The 26,587-nt window shown below is 47.2% G+C and overlaps 1 protein-coding gene across 1 annotated transcript in view; it reads right to left on the bottom strand.

The window, feature by feature from the left end:
* Nucleotides 1-6,696, bottom strand: part of FBRSL1 (fibrosin like 1) — a 310,180-nt gene extending 303,484 nt beyond the window's left edge. Inside the window, 1 exon segment of the mRNA XM_069089249.1 lies at nucleotides 5,606-6,696. Within this exon segment, the coding sequence (XP_068945350.1) occupies nucleotides 5,606-5,920 (315 nt within the window). The 5' untranslated portion in view covers nucleotides 5,921-6,696.
* Nucleotides 6,697-26,587: the final 19,891 nt, after the last annotated feature.

The raw sequence follows: 26,587 nt of genomic DNA, 5'->3' as shown, positions 1-26,587 counted from the left end.
GAGGGCCCTCAGAACGGAGAAAGTAGAACTGGGAGGGCCCTCAGAACACAGAATGTAGAACTGGGAGGGCCCTCAGAACACAGAATGTAGAGCTGGGAGGGCCCTCAGAACAGAGGATGTCAGAGCTGGGAGGGCCCTCAGAAGACAGGATGTAGAGCTGGGAGGGCCCTCAGAACACAGAATGTAGAGCTGGGAGGGCCCTCAGAACAGAGGATGTCAGAGCTGGGAGGGCCCTTAGAACACAGGATGTCAGAGCTGGGAGGGCCCTCAGAACACAGAATGTCAATGTTGAGAGGAACCTCAGAAACTATTCTAAGCCTTCTAAGTTTTTAGAGGAGGGCAAATAGAGGCCCAGGTGACAGCCGGAGAGATTCTTCTCCCTCCATCTGTGGCAAAGCTTCAGGATGAAACTCCTTGAGGGAAGCAAGGCAGGGGCAAAGAGGACTGTCAGGAGGCCTCAGTCTCAGAGCACTCAAGTACCAAAGAACCACTTGGATAAACATGGAAATTGCTGAGCACACAAGGTGTGATTGTGTACACAGACAGGTAGCCCAGCCCGTGCTCAGGAATAGTGCAGGCCCTGCAGTTTATTGCTCTGATGGGCCAGGGGTCAAAAGTCACCTCAGGTACCCATCTCTTAGCAACAAACACCTCCACCACTCCCACCATCCCAGGAAACATCTACAGCTGTGGGGTCCTTGATTCAGAGCAATCAGGGACCTTAGAGGCTATGGAAGCCAATCCCCTCATTCAACAGATGAGAAAACCAAAGTTCTCAAAGGGCAAACTACTTGCCCAAGGTCACACAAGCAGGGAAGCAGAGATCTGAATTCCACAGTGACTGACCACTCTTTCTGCTACTCCACACAGCCCTTTCAGCACCCCCACTGAGTGGGAGGTGGGCCTTGGCACCCATACTGAAGCCTGGTGTCTTGTGACCCTCAGACAGGATTAGGAAATGAGAAGGTTGACCATTCATACCCAATCCTCTCATTCTTCTTCCCCTCACAAAGGCAGGGAGTGCCCACACACAGAGCCCTGAGGGTGAAAGCTTTAGGATACAGACATTTACTGAGCTTTCCAAATAAGAGGCTAGAGCACCGAGCCTGGAGTCAGAAAGACATCTTTCTGAGATCAAATCTGACCTTGCCATGTGATCCTGGGCAAGTCACTTAATCCTGTTTGCCTCAGTTTACTCACATGTAAAATGAACTGGAGAAGGAAATGGCAAACTACTCTGATATCTTTGCCAAGAAAACCCCAAACAGGGTCAATAAAGAATCAGACTCAACTGAAAAACAATGGAACCAAATAAGGAAGCTGAAGGACCTTGGGGGAGACAGGAGTCTAGGTGGAAGGGACACCCACCAGTAGCCAGACGCTCCCCCTACCTCTCTCTACTCCCTAGGGCTCCTCTTCCTCAGAAGTCTAATGTGAAAGGTATACTTGGAGAAGGGGCTAAAGGCCAGAGAACAGGAGGTAAGATAGCCAAGGGCAGGAGATGTAGTTTTCTTTCTACATTTGCACAATCAGCGCTTAATAATTTTGGGCTGAATTTTTAAAAAGAGAAGGGGGGGGCATTTACTTTTTCTGGGGGCAAGAATTCTTAATTTAAAAAAAAACAAAAAATTTTTTGATAACTACATTCCAAATAGAATTGGTTTCCTTTGCAATCCAGCAGATTTTATGCATTTACAACCACGACTCTGAGAAGGGGTCCAAAGGTTTCAGTAGATAACTAGAAGGGTCCAGGACACACAAAAAGGGGAAGAAACCAGGGCCTAGAAAGTCAGTCACTCCAGCCCTCAAACCAGGGGTGGCAGACCTACCTCAAACCATCCTTTCCTTTCCCATGCAGAAGTCTGAGTCCATCAGAGCTTCCAAAAATTAGAGAAAAGGGGGATCCTTTAATGGAATGCGTTCTCTCCTTTTTCAGAAAAGAGTATGACCCACCTGTCACCAGAGCCTTCAGATCTGGAAAATGTTTTCTTTCACAGATGACCTGGCTGGCATGCCCAGTGCAGACTTCGAACCACCAGGTACTATGAGTCATTTGTAAAGACCAGGAACAAGTGTGGAACCGTGGAAAAGCATTTGGAGTTGTTGGTCCTGGGTCCAAATCCCAGTTCTCCTACTTATTCCCTGAAGGGCTTTAGGACCAGTCATTTAACCTTCGTAGGGCCTCAATTTTCTCTCCAGTAATATGAGAGGGTTAGATTGAATATCTAGGTTCCTTCAAGCCCTAAATAAGACACTACTCCTCTAGCAAGGAGACAGTAGATATTTGGTGGGAAGGAGAGGGGAGTAATTTTTTTTTAAAAGGACCCTAATTTTGAATTTAGGAACAACACTGATACCTAGCCCTTTCTAATAACAGCTAACATTTATGCAGAAATGTAAGGTTTTAAAGTGTTTGGCACACATGGTATTTTCTCCTTTGATCTTGCCAACCAGGAGGCAGAACCCAGAGAGAACTGAAGGCATTAAGTCTAGTCCTGGGGGCCACTTATCAGGCAAAGCATCAGGTACGATCTGAACCCTAATTTCCTAACTCCAAGTTGAGAGATCTTTCTCCCTAGCATGATGCCTCCCCTCCACTTCCAAGGAAGGACCCAGATACCCCTTTGCTCACCCAGCAGAACATTCCAATGAAATCAACATTAGATTCTATTTCCCATACTTTACAATAAAGAAGGAATGCCTCCCTAATCAATCAACAAGCACTGAATACACTCAAGGTCAGGCAGCATGATGCAGTGGGTGTGGTGGAGAGAGTACAGGCCTCATGCTTGGAAAAACCTGGGTTCAAGTCTAGCCTCTGCCGCAGGACTGGCTGTTTGACCCCTGCCCTCAAAGAGAGAAGGAACCATCCAGGCTCGAGGAGAAAGGTCCTTAAATTTAACTCTCTAGGCTACCAGTGCTGGTTGGCTGCAGGAAGTTTGGGCATTTTCAAATTCTCTCAGTATGACAAGGATGAGGGCCATTCTTAGTCATCAGTGGTTCCCCTAACCCCAAGGAAGCTTTCTGTTTTAAATGTCACTCTCAGTGCAGACACCTCAGATAAATATTATCTCCCTGGGCATCCTTCTCAGAGACTAATTTCCATTGAGGGGTTTAGCAGTCTGTCAATAATAACAAATAATAACAGCTCCAGCGTAGATGGAACTTAGCAAGGGGTCGAGTGCGCAAGGATTACAGTGCCACCTGAATTAGGCCTTATGGGAATAAAGGTTTCCTAGTGTCTGAGACAGGAGCCAAACTGGGCTCTTCCCTACTCCACGATCAAAGCTCCATACACTGGTAGGGAGATTTAGCGGATGGGTGAAAATTTCGAGCCAGAGGCTTCAGTCCAACAGAATGCTGGGGGGCCTCAATGTCCCCGTCTGTAACATGAGGCGTCAGGTTCCTTCTGGCTCCGAATTCTAGCACCAAAACATTTCTAATACAAGTTAAAATGGGAAGGCTTTTCCTTTCTTTGTATCCTGGGCACTTAGCCCAGTGGCTGGCAGACAGCAAGGGCTTAATAAATGCTTGGCAGACTTTTAAAGAGAGTGATGACTTCCACACAGCTCTACTTAGTCAATCAAAAAGTACTTATTAAGCCCCTACGGAGTACCAGGCACGGAGGGAATATAAAATGAGGCAAAAAGCCAGCCCCTGCCCTCAAGGTGCTTTCTTTCTAACAGGAGGAAAAAAAATGTTAATGATTACAACCTAAAGAAGGGTCTCACCCAACTGGGAGCAAACCCCAGAAGTCCAGACCAGGCATTTATCTCATTCATGGAGACTGTCCAATCCCCACCCCTCCCATGGACCAGTCACCGATACTACCCAAGGTCCACTTTCTTGTCAAGCCCCGAATGACAAGCTCTCAGGACCCAGGTTTCCTCATATGTAAAAAGGACTTGGACCAGTTCTCAGGGATCCTAGCCAGTTCTAAATTCTATGATCTCTGAGCCATGGCCCAGGCAGGTCTAGGAGCAAACTGAGACCCTGCTGCTAGATTAGGCACACTAGAAATGCCACAAAAAGGAAAAAAAAATCAGAAAAACAAGGAGAAGAAAATGCCAGTTAGGCCCGAGGACACCAAAATAAGTGGCAGCCACCAGCAGAGAGTGGAAAGAGGTGCAGACTGGGATTTAGGGCTGAATTCAAGTCCCCATCTCAACGATGAGCTTGACTCTTGGCTGGGGGCTCTATTTCCCCACCTGTAAAATGGGAATAAAAATACAGACTTCATTATCTACCTCAGGTAATGTGTAAAGATCAAATGAGATCAGGTGAGTAAAGCTACTATATAAAGCAACAATTACTATTGCTGCTAATCAATCCACTTAGACACAAATTGTAGGAAGACCAAAAACACCCAGGCCCCACTCCTTAGCAACTCCAAGAGGGAGGGCAAAGTTTGCCCAGGTCGGCAGGAGCTCTCCCACTGACAGATAGCCAGACTGCAGCCCACACCCAGGGCCTTGGGAAATCATCTGAGCACGTACATTTCCCTAGGAGACTCCTTTGGGGACTGGACAAGGCTCAGCCCTCCCCAGACACAGACTTCACACACCAGACCCCCACCTTCCATTCCCAAAAGCACTCCAAGCCAGGCCCAGCCCTGGTTTGTCAGCCTCCTTCAGAAAATATTTCATTTCCCTCTCTACTTAAGAGTTCAGACAAGAAAGGGTGAATTTGCTCAGTAAATATTGTTCATAATAAGTTCTCCAGACGAGCAATATTTTTTGACAACCTATTAACCCCTGGCAAATATGTTGTCGGCATGAAGTGGGACTTTCTAAAAGTCGTCCCCCCAACATAGTACCCATTTAAACACACACACGGGAGGGGGGAAATAAGGGAGTGGAAATCAGCCATTTCAACATCTTATCCCCCAGAAAACATCCCCACAGTCTCTATTTCTCCCCTATGTCCGGCTGCAGATAAAGTAACAATTTCGCAACACGAGAGAAAGGACCTTAGTGAACCGCGAGGTCTAAAAGATTTACGGTCCAGTCTTGAGCCCCGGGTGCCAACAAGGACAGGTGACCCCGGCCTAGGGTCTAAAGCCTGGGCTCCGGACACTGACAGTATTCTGTAAAAACCTCACTCACCTCCCCCCCTCCCCCCCCCCCCCCCCCGCACACCACAATCGGTTCCGAAAGAGGAGGGCTGCCCCACAGGGGAGGCTTCAGGAAATTCCAAATTAGACACCCACCAGAGAAACGCTCCAGTCATCAACTACGAGGGCCCCAGAGGGTCGGGGGTACAGGCGTTCAGGCAGTGGGGTCAGTGTTTACATTCAGCAAAGAGGCGTCTAACCTGCCGGCCCCAAAAACCAGGTCCAAGTTTAGAGACCGCATCAGTCCCGGATTAGACCAGACCAAACGCAACGGGTGGGCCCCTAAATAGCCTTGGGGCCCCGGGCGTAGGAGGGGCCTGTCCGGCTCCGGAGAGCCCTCTGGAGTCAACCTCCCAGAAGCACAGCCCCCTCCCATTTCTAACCCCAGAAAGTAAACACCCTCCCTTCTCCCCTTCAAAGCCCCGCCGGCGCCCCCAGACGGGTAAGGAAAAGGGGAGCCCGGCGCCCCCCTAGCCGCGCGCCCGCTCTTACCTCCAAGGCCTCCAGGGTGCTGAAGCTGGCAATTGCAAAGCCATCGATCAATTCCTCTTCCTGGGAGCTGGACTCTCGGCGCCGGCGGCGCGGGGGGCGTGCGTTTCGGGGGGCGGCCGCCGCCGCCGCCACTGCCGTCGCCGCGCCCCGGGGGTGCGCGCAGTTCTGGCTCGTGTTCTCTTTGCCCGGGCTGGGCTCCCTCTCCGAGCCGGACGACGGGCTCTGATTCCGGGCCTCGCGGGCGGCCGCCTCCCTCCGCCTCACGCGGTCCCTCTGGGATCGAGACCGGCGGCTCTGCCGGACCTTCCCATCCATTTCCACGGCCCCGGCCGTGCTTGCCGCCCCACGCCAGGCAGTCCTTCTCGCTGCCCCTAGGGATCCACCGGGGTTAGACGCCACAGCCACGGAAAAGCCACTCGATGACCTTGACTCCAAACCCCAGGACGGGTTTTTGAAAATGGAATAAAAAGCCCCCACTGTATCACTCCCAAGCCTCCCGCCCCCCCAGAGAAATTTTTTTTAAATTAAGACAGGAGGGTCGGGCAAAGGACGCCCCCTCCCCCGGAGGACTATTCCAACGTCAGGGAGTCAACAGCCCCGCGGCCGCAGCAGGCGCAGGCACAGGCTCCCCCGCCGCTCAGCGCCGCTCTCCCCTCGGCGGCTCCTCTCCCGCCCGCGCGCCCTCCTTCTTCCCTCTTCGGGACTAAGCTGCAACACAGAATTCCATCCGGAACGCGGGGGCTTTGCAACTTTGTAGCAAGGGCCGCGCGGGCCTCAAGGGGCTGGGGGCCAGCCGGGCTGCCCCGGGCCCGGCCCCGTCCGCCCCTCCCGAAACCTCGAGGGCTGGAGGGAGTGGGAGGGGGCGAGGTCACACGCCCGGTGGGGGGGGCAGTGGACAGACCCAGCCTTGGCTCGGTCTCTCCCCCCCAGTCCTCTCGGGAACTTTCATCCGTCTCGGGGGCGGCGGCAGGAGGTTCTTGGGGCGATGGGGGGGCGGGGTGAGGGTGTCAGGGCCCCCCCCTCCTGAGCGGCCTCTGGACGGGAAGCTTCTCAGCGTGGCTGCTCTCCCCTTCGCGGCTCGGGGATCTGTCTCCCCATGGTCGTTCCCCCACCCGCGATTCCTTCTCCCGGGGAGTGCCCCCCCCCTCCTCGTTGCCCCCCAGTCCCCGCCGAAATGCCCCCGGTTCGGCGGCTCCGAGGGCTGGATCTGGGTTCTTAAAGGGCCAGAAGCGGCGGCGGCTGCTGCGGGCGGGCGGGAGGGCAGGCAGGCGGGCGGAGGGGGGAAATTTCCTCTCCTTCTGAATTGTACAGTGCAGCAAAGCCCAGAGCAGATAACAACTGACGTATTTCCGCCAGCCTGTAATTACCAAAGGAAGTGAGGGACTTTATTCGGGGGCTGGGGAGCCCGGGCGGGGGCGCGGCGGGGCCGGGGGGCCGCCTCCTACTGTCCCCATGGGAGGGCGGGGGGTGGGCGACTCCCCCAGGCCTCAGCCCCCGCCCATACAGACCCACGCCTCTACGTTCCCCCACCTCCCCAAAGAGGGCTAGGCTGGCGAGACCCTGAGCTAGGGAGAGTGCAGGCACTGTCTGGACCTCGGGGTTTCGGGGACCCCCTCCCCTAAATTCAGGAGAACCCAAGATCGGCCCCGCCCCCTCTGAAACCAAACATCTCGGCCCCCCCCCCCCGTGGTGTGTTTGGAATAACCCGCTGTGGCTCCGCCCCTTGGTAGAGGGGGACCTCCTTCCCCCCACCTTAGCCCCGCCTCATCCCTCTTGGAGGGTGCCTCCGTGACTGTGGGGAGCCCGGGCCACTTTTGGTTTGTAGGGTGAGGGTCGGAGAGGGCCACGTGCCCTGAGCCTCCCCTACCCTCACAAAATAGGAGGGGAGCAGAACTCCCACTGGTCGGCCCCTCCCACCTACCCCTCCTTCCCTCTGGCGTCCTTAGCCTCAGAGGAGGGAGAGAGCACTCCCCTCCGGGGACCATGTTTTCCATTAACTGAGCTTGGGGGAGGGGGCGCTACAGCTCCCAGGTTCTCACTCGGGAGGGATCATTCTTGGGGACCCCGCAGAGTTAACCCTCTCCTAACCGGGGAGGAGCTACCCCTGAGGCAGCTCACCCCAGGCAGGTGAGTCCTTGGTGTTAGCACCGTCCAGAGAGACTTTCCCTCCTCTTGGGTGGCCCGGGGCCTGACCTCCCAGGGTGTAACTGTAATTTCTGAAGGACCAGGCTCCACCCCTCAAAGGGAACTGTAGCCCCTCTTGCCTTAGATGGGAGGTGGAAGAGAGACCCGTCTTAGGCGAAGAGGCGGTTAGGGCTGTTAGGTGTTAGACATCCTGCAGATAAGGAAACTGACTCTGTGAAAGATGCTTGACTTCGCTGTTCTGTTGGGGGACTGGATTCAGAAAACACCCTCCTTCCCCCCCGGGGATTGGATGAGCCAGGGACATTCACTCTCAAAGGAAATCTCTCCCACCTCGGGTGAGGAGGTAACCTTCAGCTTTGTGTTTGGAAGCAGGGCCTCCCCAAGCTTCGCCTGCAAAAGCCAGTGTCTGTATCCCCACCATTCCTCAGCCTCCAAGGCCAATGCCTCTGAGCGGAGAGTACCCGAAATCTGCTACGGCTGCCAGAAGACCCTCATAGCAGATGGACCCATGTTATTTCTCACTGACCGGTGCAAAAGGGCCCTCCCAGTCTGAAAGAGCCCTTCTCTTCCACCTTGTCTCCCTTAACTTGCCCCATCAACCTGCTGCCTCCTCCCCACCCCCAACACCTCTGAGCCTCACGACAACCTTGTGAGATCATTACTCTGAGCTAAGTATTAGGAGGAATTTATTTAAGATATGGAAAATGAGGCTCATTCATAAAAGGTTAGGAGACATACCCATGGGTCACCCAGCTAGCAAGCGGCAAAGACAGCATTGGAACTCATAGGTTTCTAAAAGCATTTATTAAATGCCCTGACTCCCTGTTAGAGTCTTTCTTTCCCAGGCTGAATTAATCCCAAATCCTCCAACCTGGTCTCCTAGTCCCTGTTCACCTAGTAGAGGCTGTGATAAGCCTCCCCCCACCCCCACTGCCATCTCACACACACATACACACAGAGCTACCTCCACTTTCCTTCTCTTATTCCTGGAACTTAGCACTTGAAGCAGCTTCCAGGACAATGGAAAGGTATAATGCACTGGTCTGGGAAAACTAGGCCTGCTCCTGGCACTTGGGGCCCCAGGGCAGTCAGACACCTGGCAGGTGCCCCCCACCCTCTCCTCAGCCTTCCCTGGGGTACAAGAGAGGATTGAGGTATCTGCCACCAAGGAGAAAGGTAAAGGAAGAAATGAGCAAAGCTTTAAGTGGGATGTATCAGGGACTCCCTGATGCAAAGATGGAAAGCAAAGGAGGTTCTGGGGGTGGGCATTAAGGCCATTAAGAATGTGGGCATTGTGGAGAAACTCTGCCAATGAAGAGGAGGGACAAAGTGCCTCTTACATACATGCCAGACTCTATGCTAATAAGCGCTTTACAAAGATCACATCAGTCCTGTCAGGTGGGAGACCCAGAGACCCAGAGAACCTGATGCCCAGCACCCCAAAACAGAGGTTCTAGGGAAAGAAGAGGAGCTGTGGGGAGTGACAGCTTAGGGATAGACACCTAGAGCGGGGAGAGGTTTGGAAGCCAGGAACATCCCAATGGCACTTTCCAGGGCTATTTCCTCTGGCCAAAAGTTTCAGAGTGAGTAGAAAGTTCTATAGACCCCACATCCCACCTGATTTTCTATACTAACCCTGTAAAGAGGTTATGAAGGAGGGATGACAAGAACAGTGATATCCAGTTCCCAGAGAGCTGACTTCAGAGGCAGGGGACAGATGCAAAACTGACATCTCTATATTGCTTTAAAGTGTTCAAACCTTTTTTTAATCTGCCTTAACTTAGCACTCGTTTGGGTATGCTTGTCTCCCATTCTTTTTAACAGGTGAGGAAACAGTTGAGAGAGTTAGATGGCTTGCCCAGGATGGCGCAAACTAGTCAGGGAGGATTCAAACCTGGATCTGCTAGAGTCCATTCTAAGGCCAGGACTCTACAGGTGGCTGAAGAACAATTTGGAGTAAAGCGGTATCAGACTCTAGGCCAGTGTGCCAGCTACCAAGCTCCCAAGTGCTGCCGGAAGCCAGATTAAAATGTAATTGAGAAAGGTTTAACAAAATAAATAAAAATACAATGCAACATATGCCGCAGGCAGGAATCCGTTCAGTTTGAATTTGACTTCACTGGAATAGAGGTTAGACCGCTAGATTTGGTGTCAGGAAAGATTTGGGGTCAAACCAGTAACATTTATGTAAGGTGATCTGAGGTAAGTCATTTTACTGTGGTCCAATGTAGAGTGCACTAGCTCTGGAATGATTATTATCTGCCAAGGTTGTTTTATGCCTCAAATAAACTGAATTATGTCAAGGACTGTTGTTATGATGACACTAGTTAGCCTCCCGGAGATGACCACCAGTTAGAAAAGGCCTTGGGAGTGATTGAGTTCTTGGAGTTGGGGTCAGGTGTCAGGGCTTTTCTCGTCCACACTTAGCTTGTTTCCCACAACTAATCACTTGGTAACTTCAAGGTTACATTATCTTTTGGCATACGATGGGAAGGAACAATTCATTTCCCACCCAATTTCCAAAGTAATTTTTCTCTAGGAGATCAAGGGTCTTAAAGAGAGAGAAATTAGCAGGAAGATAAGGAGGGGAAGATTAGGGTAGTTTACCTTCAGGGTTTATTAGAATCTCTCTGGGGAGGAGAACATCAATATTCACTTCCAATCCCTCCAAAGTCTTCTTTTATTCTTTTCAAAACTGACTGGCCAGCCAGGATGCAGGAACCCAGCAGACTTTGCAGTTTCTTAAATCCCTCTTAATGACAATATTTAGAAGGCTCTTGCCTTCCCTACCTGGTTTTGTTTGTTTTGACTGTTCTCCTTTGGAGAAGGTGGGGCAGTTGTTGGGCGGTTGTGTCCAGGCAGATGTGTGAGGAATATTGAGGGCTGAAAGCCCCTGGAGAAGGTGAAATCTGGACCATTTATCTTCTGGAAGGAAATGTATGTTTACTCACCTCTGTGGTTAAAAACACTTTTGCCGGACATATAGCCAAAGAACTGATTAAATAATCCACGTCAAGATGCTGAGTTTTATTAATCAAGCTTCCAGGGAGACCATATTGGAGATAAATTGCATGAATCACCTTCTGCCTTACCCCACCCCCACTCCCCACCAACCAAGTCAATTTTATATTGCAAATAGAAGCCGCAGCTACAGTGATTTCTCTGCATCAAATGGCTTTGCACACAATGATATTCATCACATTATAACTCTGGGTGAATGATAATGGATTGGGAAATGAAAGCAGATAGATGTGAAAACAGGCAATTCTCTAGCATTGTACAAGCTGTACTGCTAAGAGGCCTCTGCCCCAATTTCTGCCCTATGATCTTTTAGTCCAGTGTTTCAGGGACCAAAATGCCCCCATCAATGCTGAATTCAAAAGCCACCTTGCCATACTCCTACTCCCACCTGCCCCCATCCTCTGCAGCCTTTATTTTCCCTTCCCAGAAAGGGATAGACCCTGGTCCTCCGGCTATGGTATTAGCAATTACTACTGCCAAATTTTCCTTGGAGAGAAATAATAACAATTGACATTTATATGGTGCTTGATGGTTTGCAGACTGCTTTAGACACATTACCTGATTTATCTTTATAACAATTCTATGACTTGTGAGATGAGTACTAGAAATATGTTTATCCCCATTTAACAGATGAGGTAGTTAAGTGACTTTATCCAGGTTCACATAACTAAGGGAACTAGGAAGGGTCTGAACCCATTCTTCCTGATTCCAGGTCCAGAATTCAATCCACTAAACCCAACTCCCTTTTTTTGTGCCTCTCATATCCTTACCAGGGGCCATCTCCAGTTTTCCTGATCTATATCTCACCACTGGACCCAGATGCCTCCAGAGGAGAAAGTGAGACTGGTGACTTTGCACAGCCCTCCCTTATTGAAGTCCAATTCACTTGCAAGTCATGGCATCACCTTCCTGATGTCATGGTCCTCTTTGTGAATGAAGGACAAACCACAACAATATCCTTGCCAGTGTGAATTGTGTTAGGAAGAGAGCAATGGGGCAAAGGGCATTATTCATTCAATCTTTTTTTTTTTTTTTAGGGCAGTTGGGGTTAAGTGACTTGCCCAAAGTCACACGGCTAGTAAGTGTGTCAGGTGTCTCAGGCCACATTTGAACTCAGGTCTTACTGACTCCAGGGCCGGTGCTCTATTCACTGTACCATCTAGCCGCCCCATTCATTCAATCTTGAAGCAGAAAACCAGATCATTCACCTGGGAAACTAGAGAATCTTGAACCAAAATGGTAATCCCAGGGACTCTCTATGGTCCCCAGTCTAACTTAATTATCTCTCTCCCATCCAGTTAATAGCTACAGACTCAACTGCTGCCAAGGGGGCTCTAAGCCCCCTCAGCTGGGCCTGGGTCAGAGCCTGGGTGGTGCTGCCTCTGCCCAGCCGTGAGGGGGGCGGGAGCAGGAGAGACGGAGCTTGTGTGCATTTACTCCTCTGGTTGGCTGTGGGCAGGAGCTTTATCCCTTCTGACCAAACTGGAATGTTGTCTGCCCCCCCTAAGCCATTGCTCCATCTCCCTTTGTCTGTGCAAGGCTAAAAGTCATCCCCATACCTAGAATGCCCTCCCTTCTCATTTCCCCTTCTTTTCTAGAATGTCATATTCTCAGGGTCTGAACTGCTTCAATTGCTTTGTGAAATATAGCACTTAGCACATAGTTGGTATAAGCAACTACACAGTTGTTAAGTGATTAGAATCCTTCAAGTTTCATCTCACACCACCTCCTTTGTAGTTTCCCTTGTTGAGGCAGTCGTTAGTTCGTGGGTTCTAATCAGGAGAGTAAACACCTACTATGTGTCAGACATTCAAAGAGCTCACAGGGGAGCCTCCTGCCAGCGACCTCTGCCTCAATTACAGAGCCTCCCAACAGGGGAGACAACTTGTAGACAACTATTACAAACACAGTATGCAGAATAAATTGAAAATAATCACAGAGGGAAGGCACTACCATGAAGAGGGACCAGGAAAGGCTTTTTACAAATGGAATTTCTTTTGGTTTGGTTTTTCATCATTTTTGTATGATGCCCCCCTTGGGCAGTGTCTGGTGAAACCTATGAACCCCTTTTCAGAATGATGCTTTTAATTGAATAAGATAAAATAAATACACAGGATAATAAAGGAGCCAAGGATATTGGAATACACTTATCAAATCTCAAAATACTTAAAAAAAATTCACTGGCTCCAACTTTTCCTTGTGTAACATTTAGTTGAGGAACCTGTTGTCCTCTCCTCCTGGGAGATTGTAAAATCCTTCAGGGCAGAAATTAATTTCAGTTTTGTCTTTGCTTCTCTATTACCCCAGGCATTTTTTTTTTGTGATTTTTTTAAAGGGTAGGGAGCCTTCCTTGAGGAAATTCCCTCTACCTCTGCAGTGGGACACCTGTTTTGGTCTTAGAAACTTCAAGAATGCCTGAGGACACTTAGGGGTTAATTGGCTGACCCATGGTCACACAGGAGGTATGTGCCAGAGATAGGACTGGGCCCTGGGTCTTCCCTGACTCTCTCCACTTTACCACACTGCCTATTCCCTGGTACATTGATAAATGTTTGCAGACTTATTGAATGGAGTTGACTCCTGCCCTCCTTGGCCACCTGAACTCTCTTCTGGTCAGCTCCCTGGGCTCCTGTACACTGCTGGTCACCCTTGCCCTCCCATTTGGGACTTGGCCTTCACTGCCAGCTTTGATCACTGTCAAAGCCCCAGGAATCATTATAAATAATTAGCTGCTTCCAGGACACGGAGCCCGCTCCATAAATCTTGGCCACTTGGCGGTGGTGCCTCAGCCCTTCACTGCTATTCCTACAAGGCTGGGAACAAAGTTAATTGACATGAAATTGTATTCAGAATTAAATTTGCTTTAACAGATCTACATCAGACCCCATAAATCAGCCTCAAGCCATCTGCTGCTTTTGGGTTCAAATAGGCTTTTTGCCACCACAGGAGAGAGCAGGAGCTTGGGAGCTGAGAGTCATTTTCCCGGGAAATAGACAAACTCAGAATAACTGACAAACCCCCTTCATGGTCTTTGCACTAAGTGAAGTGTTTGCTTTGGCAACATTAGGGACTCGGGATTTATACAATTCATTTAGTCTACAGTAGCAAGGTACGGTCACATGGTCATCGATTGGGTTCTCTAGGTGCTTCTAACCCTGGCACCTGGGAACAGGTAAGATTGCTGAGTGAAGAGACAGCTTGGGGACTGGAGTCAGGAATCCCAAATCTGACATTTATGAGCTGTGTTACTCTGAGAAAGTCATAGGATCTATAGATCTGGAAAGGACCCTCATTTTACAGGTGAGGAAACTGAGGCTCAGGACAGTTTGAACCTAGTCATTTAATCACTACAACCTTAGTCTTTTCATCTATGAAATGGAGATAATAATACCTATATCTGTAATACCTTGCAGTATTGGTGTGAGGCTCGGAAGAAATATTGTCTGTAATGTGCTTTGCAAAACTTAAAGCATGATATTATTAGAGAGGCACAGAGAAGTAATACATAGGGGCTGGTCTTGGTTCCAGTGAGACCTGGGTTGAGATTCTGCCTCTGACACACACTAGCTGTGTGGCCATGAGCATGTCACTTTCCAGAGCTCCAGGTACCTCTAAGGAACATGTTACACTGGAGAGGGAGTTTCCATACCAGAAGTTCCCTAGGTCAATGTAATCACAGGTCTGACCCCCTTCCTTTGTGCTACATTATGATTGTATATTATTAATATTATATTATCAAACTATTCTCAATATTATTATCATTATTATACAACCTGGAATGAGTAAGGCACCTGATCTCAGCCTTGATTAAGAGAAAGCATCTAAGGGTCAGATTCTCTACCTCAAACTCTCTGGAAGATGTGCCAGGCACATCTGCAAAAATTCAATCACACGTGTGGGGAAGAACTGCTGTGTTGTCCAGAATTTTTACACCTTTTTCCCCTCTCTCTCAAAGATAATAAGCTGTTAGATGGGGGAGAAGGCAGGGAACAAAGGAAAGAAGCATTTATTTATAAGTACCTACTATGGGCCAGTCACTGTACTAAGCAGTTAACAAATATTATTTCATTTTATCCTCACAGCCACCCTAGGAAGTAGATGCTGTTATTATCCCCATTTTATAGATGAAGACACTGAGGCAGACAGAGAATAACTGATTTGCCCAAGGTCATACAGCTGGATAGTCCACTGGTGCCTTTATTCCTCTTAGGCAAGGAGGTAAAAGACACTTCCAAGGCCACCCTCCCTCCTCCCACCCCCTTTTCCCCAATACCCTCAGAAAGGATTAAAGCTGTACCCACAAAAAGAATCTTTCACAAAAGCATTGATAAAATGATCATGGGCACATACAGCCAAGGAGCTGCAAGGGGCCTTAGAGGTCATCTGGTCCTGCCCCCTTATTTTACAGATCAAGAAACAGGCTCCGAGAGATTAGGTGACTTGCCCAAAGTCACAAGGCAGTAAGTGGCAATTTGAACTCAGGTCCTATGACCCCAAATTTAGTACTCTTACAACTGCACCACATCGCCTCTTAAGTGCCTGTTGTGTGCCTACACCTGCTTTTGGGGACAGGAACCATGAAGGATGAATACATCTCTGGCAAGAAGAACTTTCTTTTCTTCAAGATTTGTGAATAGTAAAGTTGTAACTAGGGTAGGGTAGCTGGGGAGTTTCCCAAGGGTGCTGACAGTACTTGTATTTCTGCAAATGGTAATAATTGAGCTTAGCACCCTTAGTTAATAAGGAATATTAGTTAAAATTGGAAGGTATTAGATGACGTGTTCCTCCCTCCCCTTTCCATGCTCATCATACCCCAGAACTCTTGCCCACCTTGGTCTCTCTCTAGGAAACTTTCTCTATAGCAGTGGGTATCCAAGAGGTTTCAATCTCCTTCACTTTTAGAGAGGTTTCCTGAGGGTCTTCCCAAGGTCTTCCCCAATTGAATTGGTCTAAAGATGTTTAATTAAGGGGTGCTACTTGTTTCATTGTTCAGAGCTGCTAGAGAAAGCCCTGGGGAATGGCTTCCTACTGTGGTCAGCCGATCCCCAGCCTAAAGGGCTATCTCTAGTAGACATTTCCATGGAAAGCTCAAGTTTCTTCTTCCCACAGTGTATCATAGGAAGAAAAGTTGAAAGGAACCTCAGAAATCATCTAATACAGTCTGAATCTCATTGAGACTCACTGAGAGGCAACCTGGTACAGCAATGGTCACTGACATTGATATAAAGTTCATAGAGTAAGAGTACCAGAATTCAGTGATTCAGGAAGACCTGAGTTTGAATTCTGCTTCAAATGCTGACAAGTCCCTTTACTTCCCTGAGCCTTGGTTTTCTTTTCTGTAAAATGAATTGGTCTAATTAATCATTAAAAGGTTCTTTCCAGCCCTAAATCTATGGTCCTGTGATTAAATTTTCAAGGCAACTAATTTAGCATGAGTACTTAACTTTTTTTTCCCTTGGACTCAGTTTCTTCATCTGTAAAATAGGGGTAAATATTAGCACCTGCCTCACAGGGTCTTGGACAGCTAGGTGGCATAATATATAGAGCGCAGCCCTGGAGTTGGGAGAACTCCCAGTACAAATCCAGCCTCAGACACTTACTGGCTGCGTGACCCTGGGCAAGTCACTAACCCTCAGTTTCCTCATCTGTAAAATGAGCTGGAGAAGGAAATGGCAAAGCACTCCACTGTCTCTGGCAAGAAAACCCCAAATAGGGTCACAAAGAGTCAGGCCGACTGAAACAACTCAATAAAAATGTAGGGTCTTATGAGAATCCAATGGATATAAAGGAGTTTATGAAATTTAAAACACATATAAATGTTCTCTCTCTTGTGATCCTGATAACAGCCCTAAAAGGTAAGGACCAGAATACAGGTTTGTTTGTGTTTTTATTAGCCCCATTTAACAGATGAGAAAAATGAGACTGAAGGAAAAAAAGGTCGGTGATTTGTCTAGGCTTACATAGCTAATAATTAACTGACTTGGTCTTTGAACCAAGTCATTGAACTTGACCCCAAGTTCAATGCTCCATTCATTAAAATGGTAGAAAGTGTCAGATTTGGAGTCCAGAAGGGTTTGGGTTCTAACCCAACAGTGTATTCCAGTAGAAAGCCTATGGAATCTGGAGTTGTTGGACTTAGATTTAAAAAAAAAAAACCTGGCTCTCTTATTTACTACCTGTGTGACCTTGGACAAGTAACTTCAGCTCTCTGGACCACACTTTTCCTGCTTATAAAATAAAGGGGCTGTATTCAATGATCTCTAAGGTCTCCCCCATTTCTAAAGCTGCAGTCCTTTTATTATCCTTGCTACCTGTGTGACCATAGGCAAGTCACTAACCTCTTAATCTCTGTTTTTCCATCTGTAAAATGAGAATCATAATGTATCATTGTTGGGAAGATTACTGTACAGGAAGCACTTTATCAGCCTTGTAAACATTACAAAAGTATGAACTATTGTTAGTAATTATAGATGTGAAAACAGAAGTCAAGAATTTAAGGAATTTTCACTCTCTAGGTTAGAGACATCCAAAACCCAAGTGCCTGCTTCTGACAGAGATACCCTGAAGCCCTCTCTAGGTGCCAGAATTCCAAAATCTTGAATTTGGAAAGGACCCTAGAAACCAGCTAGTCCAATCCCATATCTGACCCCAAATCCCCTCTACAATATCCCTGATAAGTGATCATCCAACCTGTGCTTGAATACCTCTAGAGAAGGGCAGCTCACTACCTTCCCTGTGGCCCCTCCCATTGTAGGGCCCATGTCATTGTGAGGGCGTTGTTTCTCACATTGAGCCTAAATGTTCCCCTTTAAAGCCCCTATCTAGTTCTGCCCTTTGTCAACGCGAAGAATTAGTCTAACCACTTTTCTCGATGAGGGATTAGACGTAAGTGCATGTCTGAGTGTACATGTGTGTCCTTGTATGTACTGTGCATGTGTGAACACATGTGCTTATAGCAGGTGTGCCCGCCTAGTACCGAGTCACTTGTTGACAGAGAATTGCTAGATTAGCTGGTGAACTTCAAACTCAACCACAAAATCTCAGAATAGGCTAGAATGGACCATCTAACACAGCCCTTACCTGACCAAAAACCCTTCCAAAATACCCCCCAACAAGTGGTCATCCAGTTTTTAATTGAAGTTTAGGATGACTGCCCTTCACTCATACAACTATTTCTTCCCTTTGCTTATAGATCCTAGATCTAAAATTAGAGGCATTTAGTCTAAGCCTCTCATTTTACAGATTAGGAAACTGAGGCAGAGAGAGGTAAAGTGATGGTCCAAGGTCACCCAGGTAGCCACAGAGCCAGGATTGGAACCCAGGTCACAGACTCCCAAGTCAGTGTTCTGCCCACTGTACCACATTGTGTCTGAGGATAGCAAACCCACAAAGTCTAAGTTATCCAAGGACAGTGATCCCGAGTTCCCCAAAAGAAAGAGCTTCCAGAAATGTCCTGCTTTTGCTGATATAACACAGGGATCTTTCCTGTGGTGAAAATTGTGCATTTGAAAATTAGATTAACCACAGATATTTTCTGAAGTTAGGAGCTTTTTGAACAATGCAATTTTACTTAGCCAAATCAGTCCAATGATGCTGCTGTTTTGGGGACCTGATCCCAGGGTCAAGAAGCCCAGGCTGACCCTAAGCCCTCCTCCCTCCAGGAGAATGAAGGACATGGGAGTCATGGAAGAAACCATGATAACCCTGCAGCACTCCCAAGACACTGGCACACAGCCCATAAGCCCCAGCTGGTGTTAGTGACCCTGTCCAACAAGCCTGAAGATGCCATGCAGGCTTCTTGGCAGTGGAAGGTGCTTTCTTCAGGGTTGGCAAAGACTCCCATCTCTCCCCTTGGAAAAACTTTCCTAAGATACAGAATCACATAACTTTAGAGCTGTGAAGGACCTCAGGAGCCATCCAGTCCCCCCATACCTGAACTGGAAGCCCCTTGAAGGCACATGGGACAATTCAGCCATTGATTCACCCATGGTGAAGAGAAAACCACTACTTCCCAAGGCAGCTTATACTCCTTTGCCATAGCCATATAGAATATCACCTTAAAATTTCCTCAGTTTCTTGTTGACAGTTTCTGTCTTTTATTCTGCCCTGTGAGACCACCCAGAAGATTTCTGCTCCTTCCATATGCCTGTCCTTCAGATACTGGAAGACAGTTACCCTGTTCCCCTAAGTCAGCTTTCTTCCAGGCTATGAATGTCTCTTTCCCTCTTTTCCCTTGCATTCTTTGTGTACTGTCGCCTTCTTGGTTACTCTGTCTCTGAACTTGATTCTTCTTGTCAATGACCTTCCCTAAAATGGGATGCCTAGACCTAGTAGACACCATACACCACATACGATCAGATCAGAAGAAAATGGAACATTCGTCTCCCACATTTGAGACCCTAGGCTTCTCCTCTATTCTAATTCACAGGATCTTAGAGTTGGAAGGTCCTCAGAAACTACTCTGTAGCTTACTAAGAATCCCATCAACAACATCAATCCCATTCACCAGGCACTGTGCTAGGCTGGGAATACCAAGACAGAACTCAAATAGTTTTTGTCTTGAGGGAACTTACATTGTATCAGGGGAGACAACATATACATCTTTAAATATATGCAAGGTAATGGTGGGGCAGGGAAGGCAAGAATAGCTGTGCAGGTGGGGAGGGGAAAGTCGGAACACAGATCAGGAAAGTTCAAATACCCAGTGTCAGAGTAGGGATCTGAACCCAGATCTTTTCTCTAGTCAACTTTTTGTTTCTAGGTCCCAATCTGTCTCTGACTTCCTGAGGTCCCTTCCAACCTAAGGAATTGGTTTCTGGATTTGTAAGAGTGTGTGTGTGTGTGTGTGTGTGTGTATGTGTGTGTATGTGTGTGTGTTAACCAAAACAGCTGCAGCATTGTTTTCTCTTTTGTGGCTTCCCTGGGACAGTTCCAGTGACCTACCCTGCCTCCTGGGCAGGGCAAAAGATGGCCAGCTGACTGACTGGCTGAAGTTAGGCATGGAAGGAATTTGGAACATCTCTGAGCCTGATGGGAGGGTGTGTGCAGGGATATGGGGCAGAAACCAGAAGCAGTTGAATTGGACTTTGAAACTTTCCTTCCCCACCTCCCACCCCCTTTATCCACAGGATCCCAGGCTCAGTCTGGACACACCCCAGAGAGCTTTGTTCAGACCTGACTGGCTGTTTGTTAAGAATCTCACCCCTGCCTCTGGTCAGGATGGCTTCCGGGAAGAACATCCTCCATTTCCAAGCAAAGACAAGCCTCTGAACTCAAATTAGACCATGGTTCTGGCCCTCATCTCCTCTGTCCTGCGCTCTGTGTAATCAGTAGCCTCCCTGCCTCCAGTCAATCTGCTCTCCAATCCATCCTCTCTGCACAGCCTCCAAATTGGTATTCTTGAGGCATGGGTCTAAGCAGACCACTCTCTTCTTACTCTTGAAGCTCCAGGTGCTCCCCATGGCCCTAAGGACCAAATACAAACTCTTCTGTTTGGCATTTTAAACCCTTCATAATCTGGCCTCAGGCCGTCTTCCTAGGTTAATTATACATGACTACCCCTCACTCCCTGCACTCCTGCCAAACTGGCTTGCTTGGTATTCCTGGCATACAACATTCTATTTCCCACTTCTGTTTCTTCCTACATGCTTAGAATACCCTCCTTCTTCACCTCTGCCTCTTGGATTCTCTCGTTCCCTTCAAGGGATGCCTCCTTCAAGAGGGCTTTCCTGGATTTCCTTCTGGAGTGGGAGAGTAGATCAGAAGACTTCTGACCTGCTCCCAATCAAAGAGGAGCTAAGGGGTAATAGAGAACAGTGTTAAGCTTTTCAATAGATTGCAAAAAGGTTTCTCAGTCAAGTTTGATGGAATTAGAGGGCTGTTAGCAATTAGCCATGACCCTGATTGCTCTTATAAAAAAAATGGAGAAACATTTTCAAAGTAGTCAGTTGTGGCAGAAGAGCTCTGAGGAATGACCCCCGACATCAAAGAGGAGAGTCAGCTATGGCAAAATAACTCAGCTCTTAAGAGGCTGCCTTGAGTCTCTCCCAGAAGTCAGTAGGGGTGGGGGGAAGGATGTCTCCTTCCTCCCTCCACTCCCAGCATCAGGAGAGCTACTCAGACAGTAGGAGATACCACATGCATCAGGCGACAGGCCAAAATAGAGTTGGGGCAGGAGATAGCCTTGAGGGATGAGACTTCTGGCAGCAAACATGAGAACCAGCTATGGATTCAAGAAAGAATTAGCCTTGATGGTTGGAAGTTGAAATACAGAGAGAAACAGGGAGGTCATCGGAGGCACCTGCCCAGAAAAGATGTTGTAGACAATGAGCAGCATGAGGTTACCATGTGAAGGGCTCTATAGTGCAGGAGGAGGGAGTTACCTGAGTCATATGTATTCCATTGGTATTTGTCTACTTCAACTGATACTATGTGTAGCTGTGGGTAAATGTACTCCAGGATGATGGGGGTGGGAATGTTTTCTTAATAATGTTCATTCTGTACCATCTCAGTAAATGTCTTTCTCTGAGTTGTTTATGTATACTGGCTGACTGATAAAGGAAAGCACACATATGGGGGCTTGTGAGTTATAGTTCTAGGATTATAGACACCCCCCCACCCGAATATTTTCAGCCTAATGAAAGGGTCCCTCTGGAGATCCAACCTGAGAATATTACAGGAGAGCAGGAGGAGATGATAGTCCAGAGGGGATTTAACCTGTGAACATGTTATTCTCTCCCTTCCCCCCTCCTTATAAAACATGCTTCTCAATTGCTGGAACCGACTTACTTTTTTATTTGTAGTGGCCATACTCAGCATAAAAGTACATAAAAGGTACTTAAGGAAATGGCAAACTATTCCAGTATCTTTGCCAAGAAAACCCCAAATGGGGTCACAAAGAGTTGGACATGAAACAACTGGTAACAAAATATTTATTAATTGATTGTGAGGTAACACAGTGTAATAGATAACAATAATAGCCAGCATTTATATAATGCCTTAAGGTTTGCAAAGAATTGTACATATATTATCTTATTTGATCCTCATACCAATGCAGTGAATAGGTGCTATTATTATTGCCATTTTACTGAAAGTTAAGTGACTTGCCCAAGGTCACTCAGCCAGTAAGCATCTGTAGCAGCAAGCACCCCAAGCGTCCTCAGGGTTTGCTGCCAACACAGGTTCTTGGATCTGCTTTGATAAAGGAAAGCAACTCAAAATGGGTTAACAAGCTTACTTTAATCAGTCAAACATATATCGTTTACCTCGTTCAGGGGAAAAAGGTCAGCACCCCGAACTTCAAAGTATACAGGCAGAATTATCAAGACAGAAACAGATCAAGTAGACAGCTTTCCAAACTGTCCAACCATTACATCCATACCAAATCAACATCTGGGTTTTTCAAAGCCAGGGGGGCTCTGGACAATGGCTTCCCAGAATCCAGATCAAATCACAGAACACTTCTCAAAGTGAGCCCCAAAACAAAGCCTCACATAAGGGCTTATATAGCCTTCTCCTGGCTCAGAAAATGTAACAACCTTTTGGACACACTGGCCAATCAAAAAGTATCTACTGAAAAACAAGCCTCCTACCCCAGGCTCCAGGTGCACTTTAGCCTAGGGGCAGGGAAGATCTTTAAAATTTACATTCCCATTACAGCATCTGAGAAAAGAGTCAAATTCAGGTCTTCCTAACTCCAAATCTAGCACTCTATCTAGTTGAACTTGCCAGCCTCTCAAGTCCCTTACTGTTTTAAATCTTTGTTCTTGTGATTGATTGAGACCACAAGTCATGGGGAAGTTGAGGAGAATCAGGGGGCTCCATGGAAGCTCAGGACTGGCAGAGTGCTATCCTTCTCAGGGAAGGCCATTTCCGGTTCCATTCCCAGACCCCACCACCTCATCATCCCTCTGCCTCTAGCCACATCTTCTCTGGAAACAAGTCTGAGGCTCCCATCCTCCTCTTGGTTATGTGAGACTAATAATATCCATCCACTCTTTATACAAGCACCCCAGTCCTGTGGGAAGCTGCTGGTAAAACCCACCCAGAACTGAGGCCAGTCTGGAGCTGAAGACGACCAAATCACCAGCCCATGATGTTCTTCTCTAACCCCGAGGGAGCCAGGAGGGCACGGTCTTGCTTTGGCTCCACCTGGCTGGGCTTGTAGAGCCGCTTCATGCTTCCTCGAACCACACCTTGGTTCCTCAAGCTGTTCATACCTCTCTACTCCAGACACCATCGCTCAATGCACCATCTCCCCTCAGGGACCATTCCTTCATCACCTCTCCAGCTGCTACTGCTTTGTGTACCATGCACAGTCTCTGCCCACCACTCTTCCTCCCTTCACACACCATTGCTTCACCCCTCCTTTACAGCCTGACCCTGGCTTTGTGTCCCTGGAGGACCTAGGTTCAAATCTTGCCTCTAACATTTCTCTAAATAGCATGAGCCTAGATGGCAAATGACCACGTAATAAAACATGATCTACCCCAGGCTGGCTGGTGGAAAGAGGACTGAATCTCCATTTTTAAAAGTCTCCATTCAAATCCTATCCCTGCCACTGACTACTTGACCTTTAGCAAATTATTTCTCTTCTCTAGGCCTCAGTTTCCTTGGCTGAAAAGTGGAAGGAGGTAGATTGGATGGCCTCTGAGGTTCTTTCCAAGTGGGAATCCCTGATCCTATGATCTCCCTCTTTTCAGAAAAGAGAAGGGGCCAAAGAGAGCTGAATGTTGTAGAGAATGGAGGTCTCAAACACCCTGGTGCATCACGAGTCAGATTAAAACAGAACTGAGAAATATTTAAGACAACAGATTCTCCATGATCCAATTTGGGGTTTTCTTGGGAGAGCTACTTGATTGGTTTGTCATTTCCTTCCTTCTCCAGCTCATTTTACAGATGGGGAAACTGAGGCAAGCAGGGTTAAGTGACTTGCGCAGGGTCATACAGCTAGTAAGTGTCTGAGGCCAGATTTGAACTCAGGAAGATAAGTCCAGGCCCAGTGCTTCATCTACAGCACCTCCTAGAACACAGATAATGTTGATATGTGGTTTTTAAAGTCAATATTTGGTTGGCAGGGATCCTTGTATATAATTTGGTGGCCCCCACTTGAGTGTGATACCGCTGGTACTTAGTCAGATGAAGTAGTTCTTCTATAGGGGTTATTTTTTTCTTCAACTATTTGTCTCCATTACAAGATGAGGGATTATAGGAGCATGATGTTGCAAGTGCTGTCAGACAAGGTTAGGGTGTGGCTTGTTTTGGTTTAACTGTTTGTTATCTGGAACCTGTGGATTCTAGCCTGGGGGTGGGGATGACATATCCAGATAGGACTCTGACATTGGTGTCCAAGTGGATTATAGCCCTGGATTTGGGGTCAAGAAGACCTGAGTTCAAATCTGACTTCACTTGACCTCAGTCTCCTCATCTATAAAATGGCAGTAATAATAGCACTTACCTTCCAAGGTTGTTTGGAGGCTAAAATTTCATAATAATAATAAAAAGTGCTTAGCACAGTGTCTGACACATAGTAGACATTTACTAAATGCTTGTTTTTAAAAAAAGACATTTATATAGCACTTTAACATTTCCAAAGTGCTCTATAGAAATATTATGCTATTTGATCTGCATGACAATACCATAAAATACGTACAATTATTATTCATATTTACTGAAGCAAAATGTATTTAAAAAAACACAAATTAAATGGTATAGAAGGAATCAATCAATGAAATCCAACAACTACTTCTTGTGTATCCACTCTATGGTTTATAGATTAGCTAGCCCACTCTGGCCAGGCCCCTGGACAAACTCCTATAAGATTAGACTGGAAATAATCAATACCCCTGACCAGCAGAGTTGGGGGGGGAGCCCGCAATTGACATTGTGCATTTCCAGCTCGGAGGTCATAAATCTGTGTGTGCCTGTGTGTCTGTGTGTGGTTCTGTACCCATTGGCCAGTGGGAGGGAGAGAACCTGACTACAGGTTCTGGGAGAAGAAGCTAGGGCAAGCTTTAGCCATGCCAGCCCAACCACCAGACTTCTGACAAGTGGGACTGAGAACCGCTCAGGCAGAGTCTATAATTACCCTTCAGTGGTATTGCAGCAAGCTTGGTGAGCCTGTGTGGAGGTCTCATTGCTGTAGAATGACTAAGTGGCCAACCACAACCCACCCCTATGAGATCCAACCAATCCCAAACCCTTCCCAGAGCAGACACTCTAGGCTTCCCAAGGGACCAACTCCAAATGGGGGAAGGAGACAGAAGTTTTATTCAATGTGCCACTTATTTAGTGTTTTTGAACCTGCAACACCTTTTTGTGCAACAAAATGCAGGAAAAAAAAGGAAGGAGAAACAGAGGGAGAGGAGAAATATGGGGAGGGAAATGCTATTCAGAAGCCCCTGGCACTTTGGAATCAAGTCCTCCACAAGCAATGCCAGCAATGGCCAGCAATCCATCAGCAATGTATCATTTAAAACCATAAATCATCCCTCTCTATGTTCTGCTGCCAGGCAGGGACTGGTCTCCATACCAATGGAATAGTTAGATTGCTGAGTTGGAGAAGGCAGCGAGCTTTCTCTGAGTCATAATCAGAGCATATAAACTGGAAGGGACCAGAGAGATCATGTAATCTCATTTTTACAGAAGAAGAAACTGGGGTCCAGTGTGGACCTCAGCTTAATTCAATATACATTTTTAAAGCACCTACTATGTGTCAGCCACTGTGCTGAGTGCTGGAGATACCCCCCCAAAAAATGCAAAACAAGGTCACTTACTTCACAGAAACAAAATTATAGCTTGTCAAAGTTGTAAAGCACTTAGAATGATTATCTTTGATTACATTTTTTCAATTAATGAAAATCTACCTTCTCTCCTCCCCCCCATCCCAAAGAAAAACAAAACCCATGTAACGAATAAATTTAATTGAGCATAACAAATTCCCTCTTTGGCTGGGAAAAAAAATATACATCTACAGTGTTTTTGAGAAGTGGTTGTCTAGCCTATGTTGGAAGACCTTTGATGATGGAGAACTCGCTACTTCATGAGATAACCCATTCTACTTTGGGTCAAGCTTTCATGTTTAGGAAGCTCATCCTGCCATTGAGCCTGAATCTGCCTCTTCACCTCCCACCTGTCATTCCTCGGGAGTCACATCCATAAACTTGCTAGCATTTCCACCACCCCACCCCCAGCCTTCCTTTTTCCAGGCTAACCAGCCCCAGTTACTCATACGGCATGGATTCATGGTCCTTGACCCATCTGGTTGGCCACACACTTTTATCAGCATGCTTTCTATGTTGTGGTGCCCAGAACTTAATGCAGTATTCCAGATGGGATCTCAGTAGGGCACAGGACTGTCTGACCATCATTTCCTGGAGGCTATGTCACTTGGAATGGGGGCCAAAATTGCATTAACTTTCTTTTTTTTGGGGGGGGGGTTAGACTACCATATCTTGCTATTGACTCACATTGAATTGCCAATGTAACAGAAACACCCCAGGTCTTTATGGGCAAACTGCTGCCTGTCCATGCCTTCTCTCTCAATTTCCAAGTCAATTTCCTGAACCAAATGTAAGAGTTTACATTCATCCCCATAGAACCCCTTGTTATTAGATTCAGACCAATGTTGTAGCCTGTTGTGATACTTTATCATTCACTGTGTTATCCATACCTCCTAATTTTGTATCATCTGGAAAACTGATTAGGATATTAGCCCAGTGGCTGACACAGAGCAGGTACTTTTAAATGTTTGTTAATTGATAGATTCAAAGATCCTTTCTTTTGTAGACATGGCACACATGCCACTAATATAGATTG

The sequence above is a fragment of the Petaurus breviceps genome, unplaced genomic scaffold, assembly GCF_028583685.1.
Source record: "Petaurus breviceps papuanus isolate PSGF00001 unplaced genomic scaffold, PetGlider_PUasm1.0 103, whole genome shotgun sequence".
In the NCBI taxonomy this organism is placed as follows: Eukaryota; Metazoa; Chordata; class Mammalia; order Diprotodontia; family Petauridae; genus Petaurus; species Petaurus breviceps.
The sequence above is the reverse complement of the archived record's forward strand: the minus strand, read 5'-3'. Positions and strand labels throughout refer to the sequence as shown.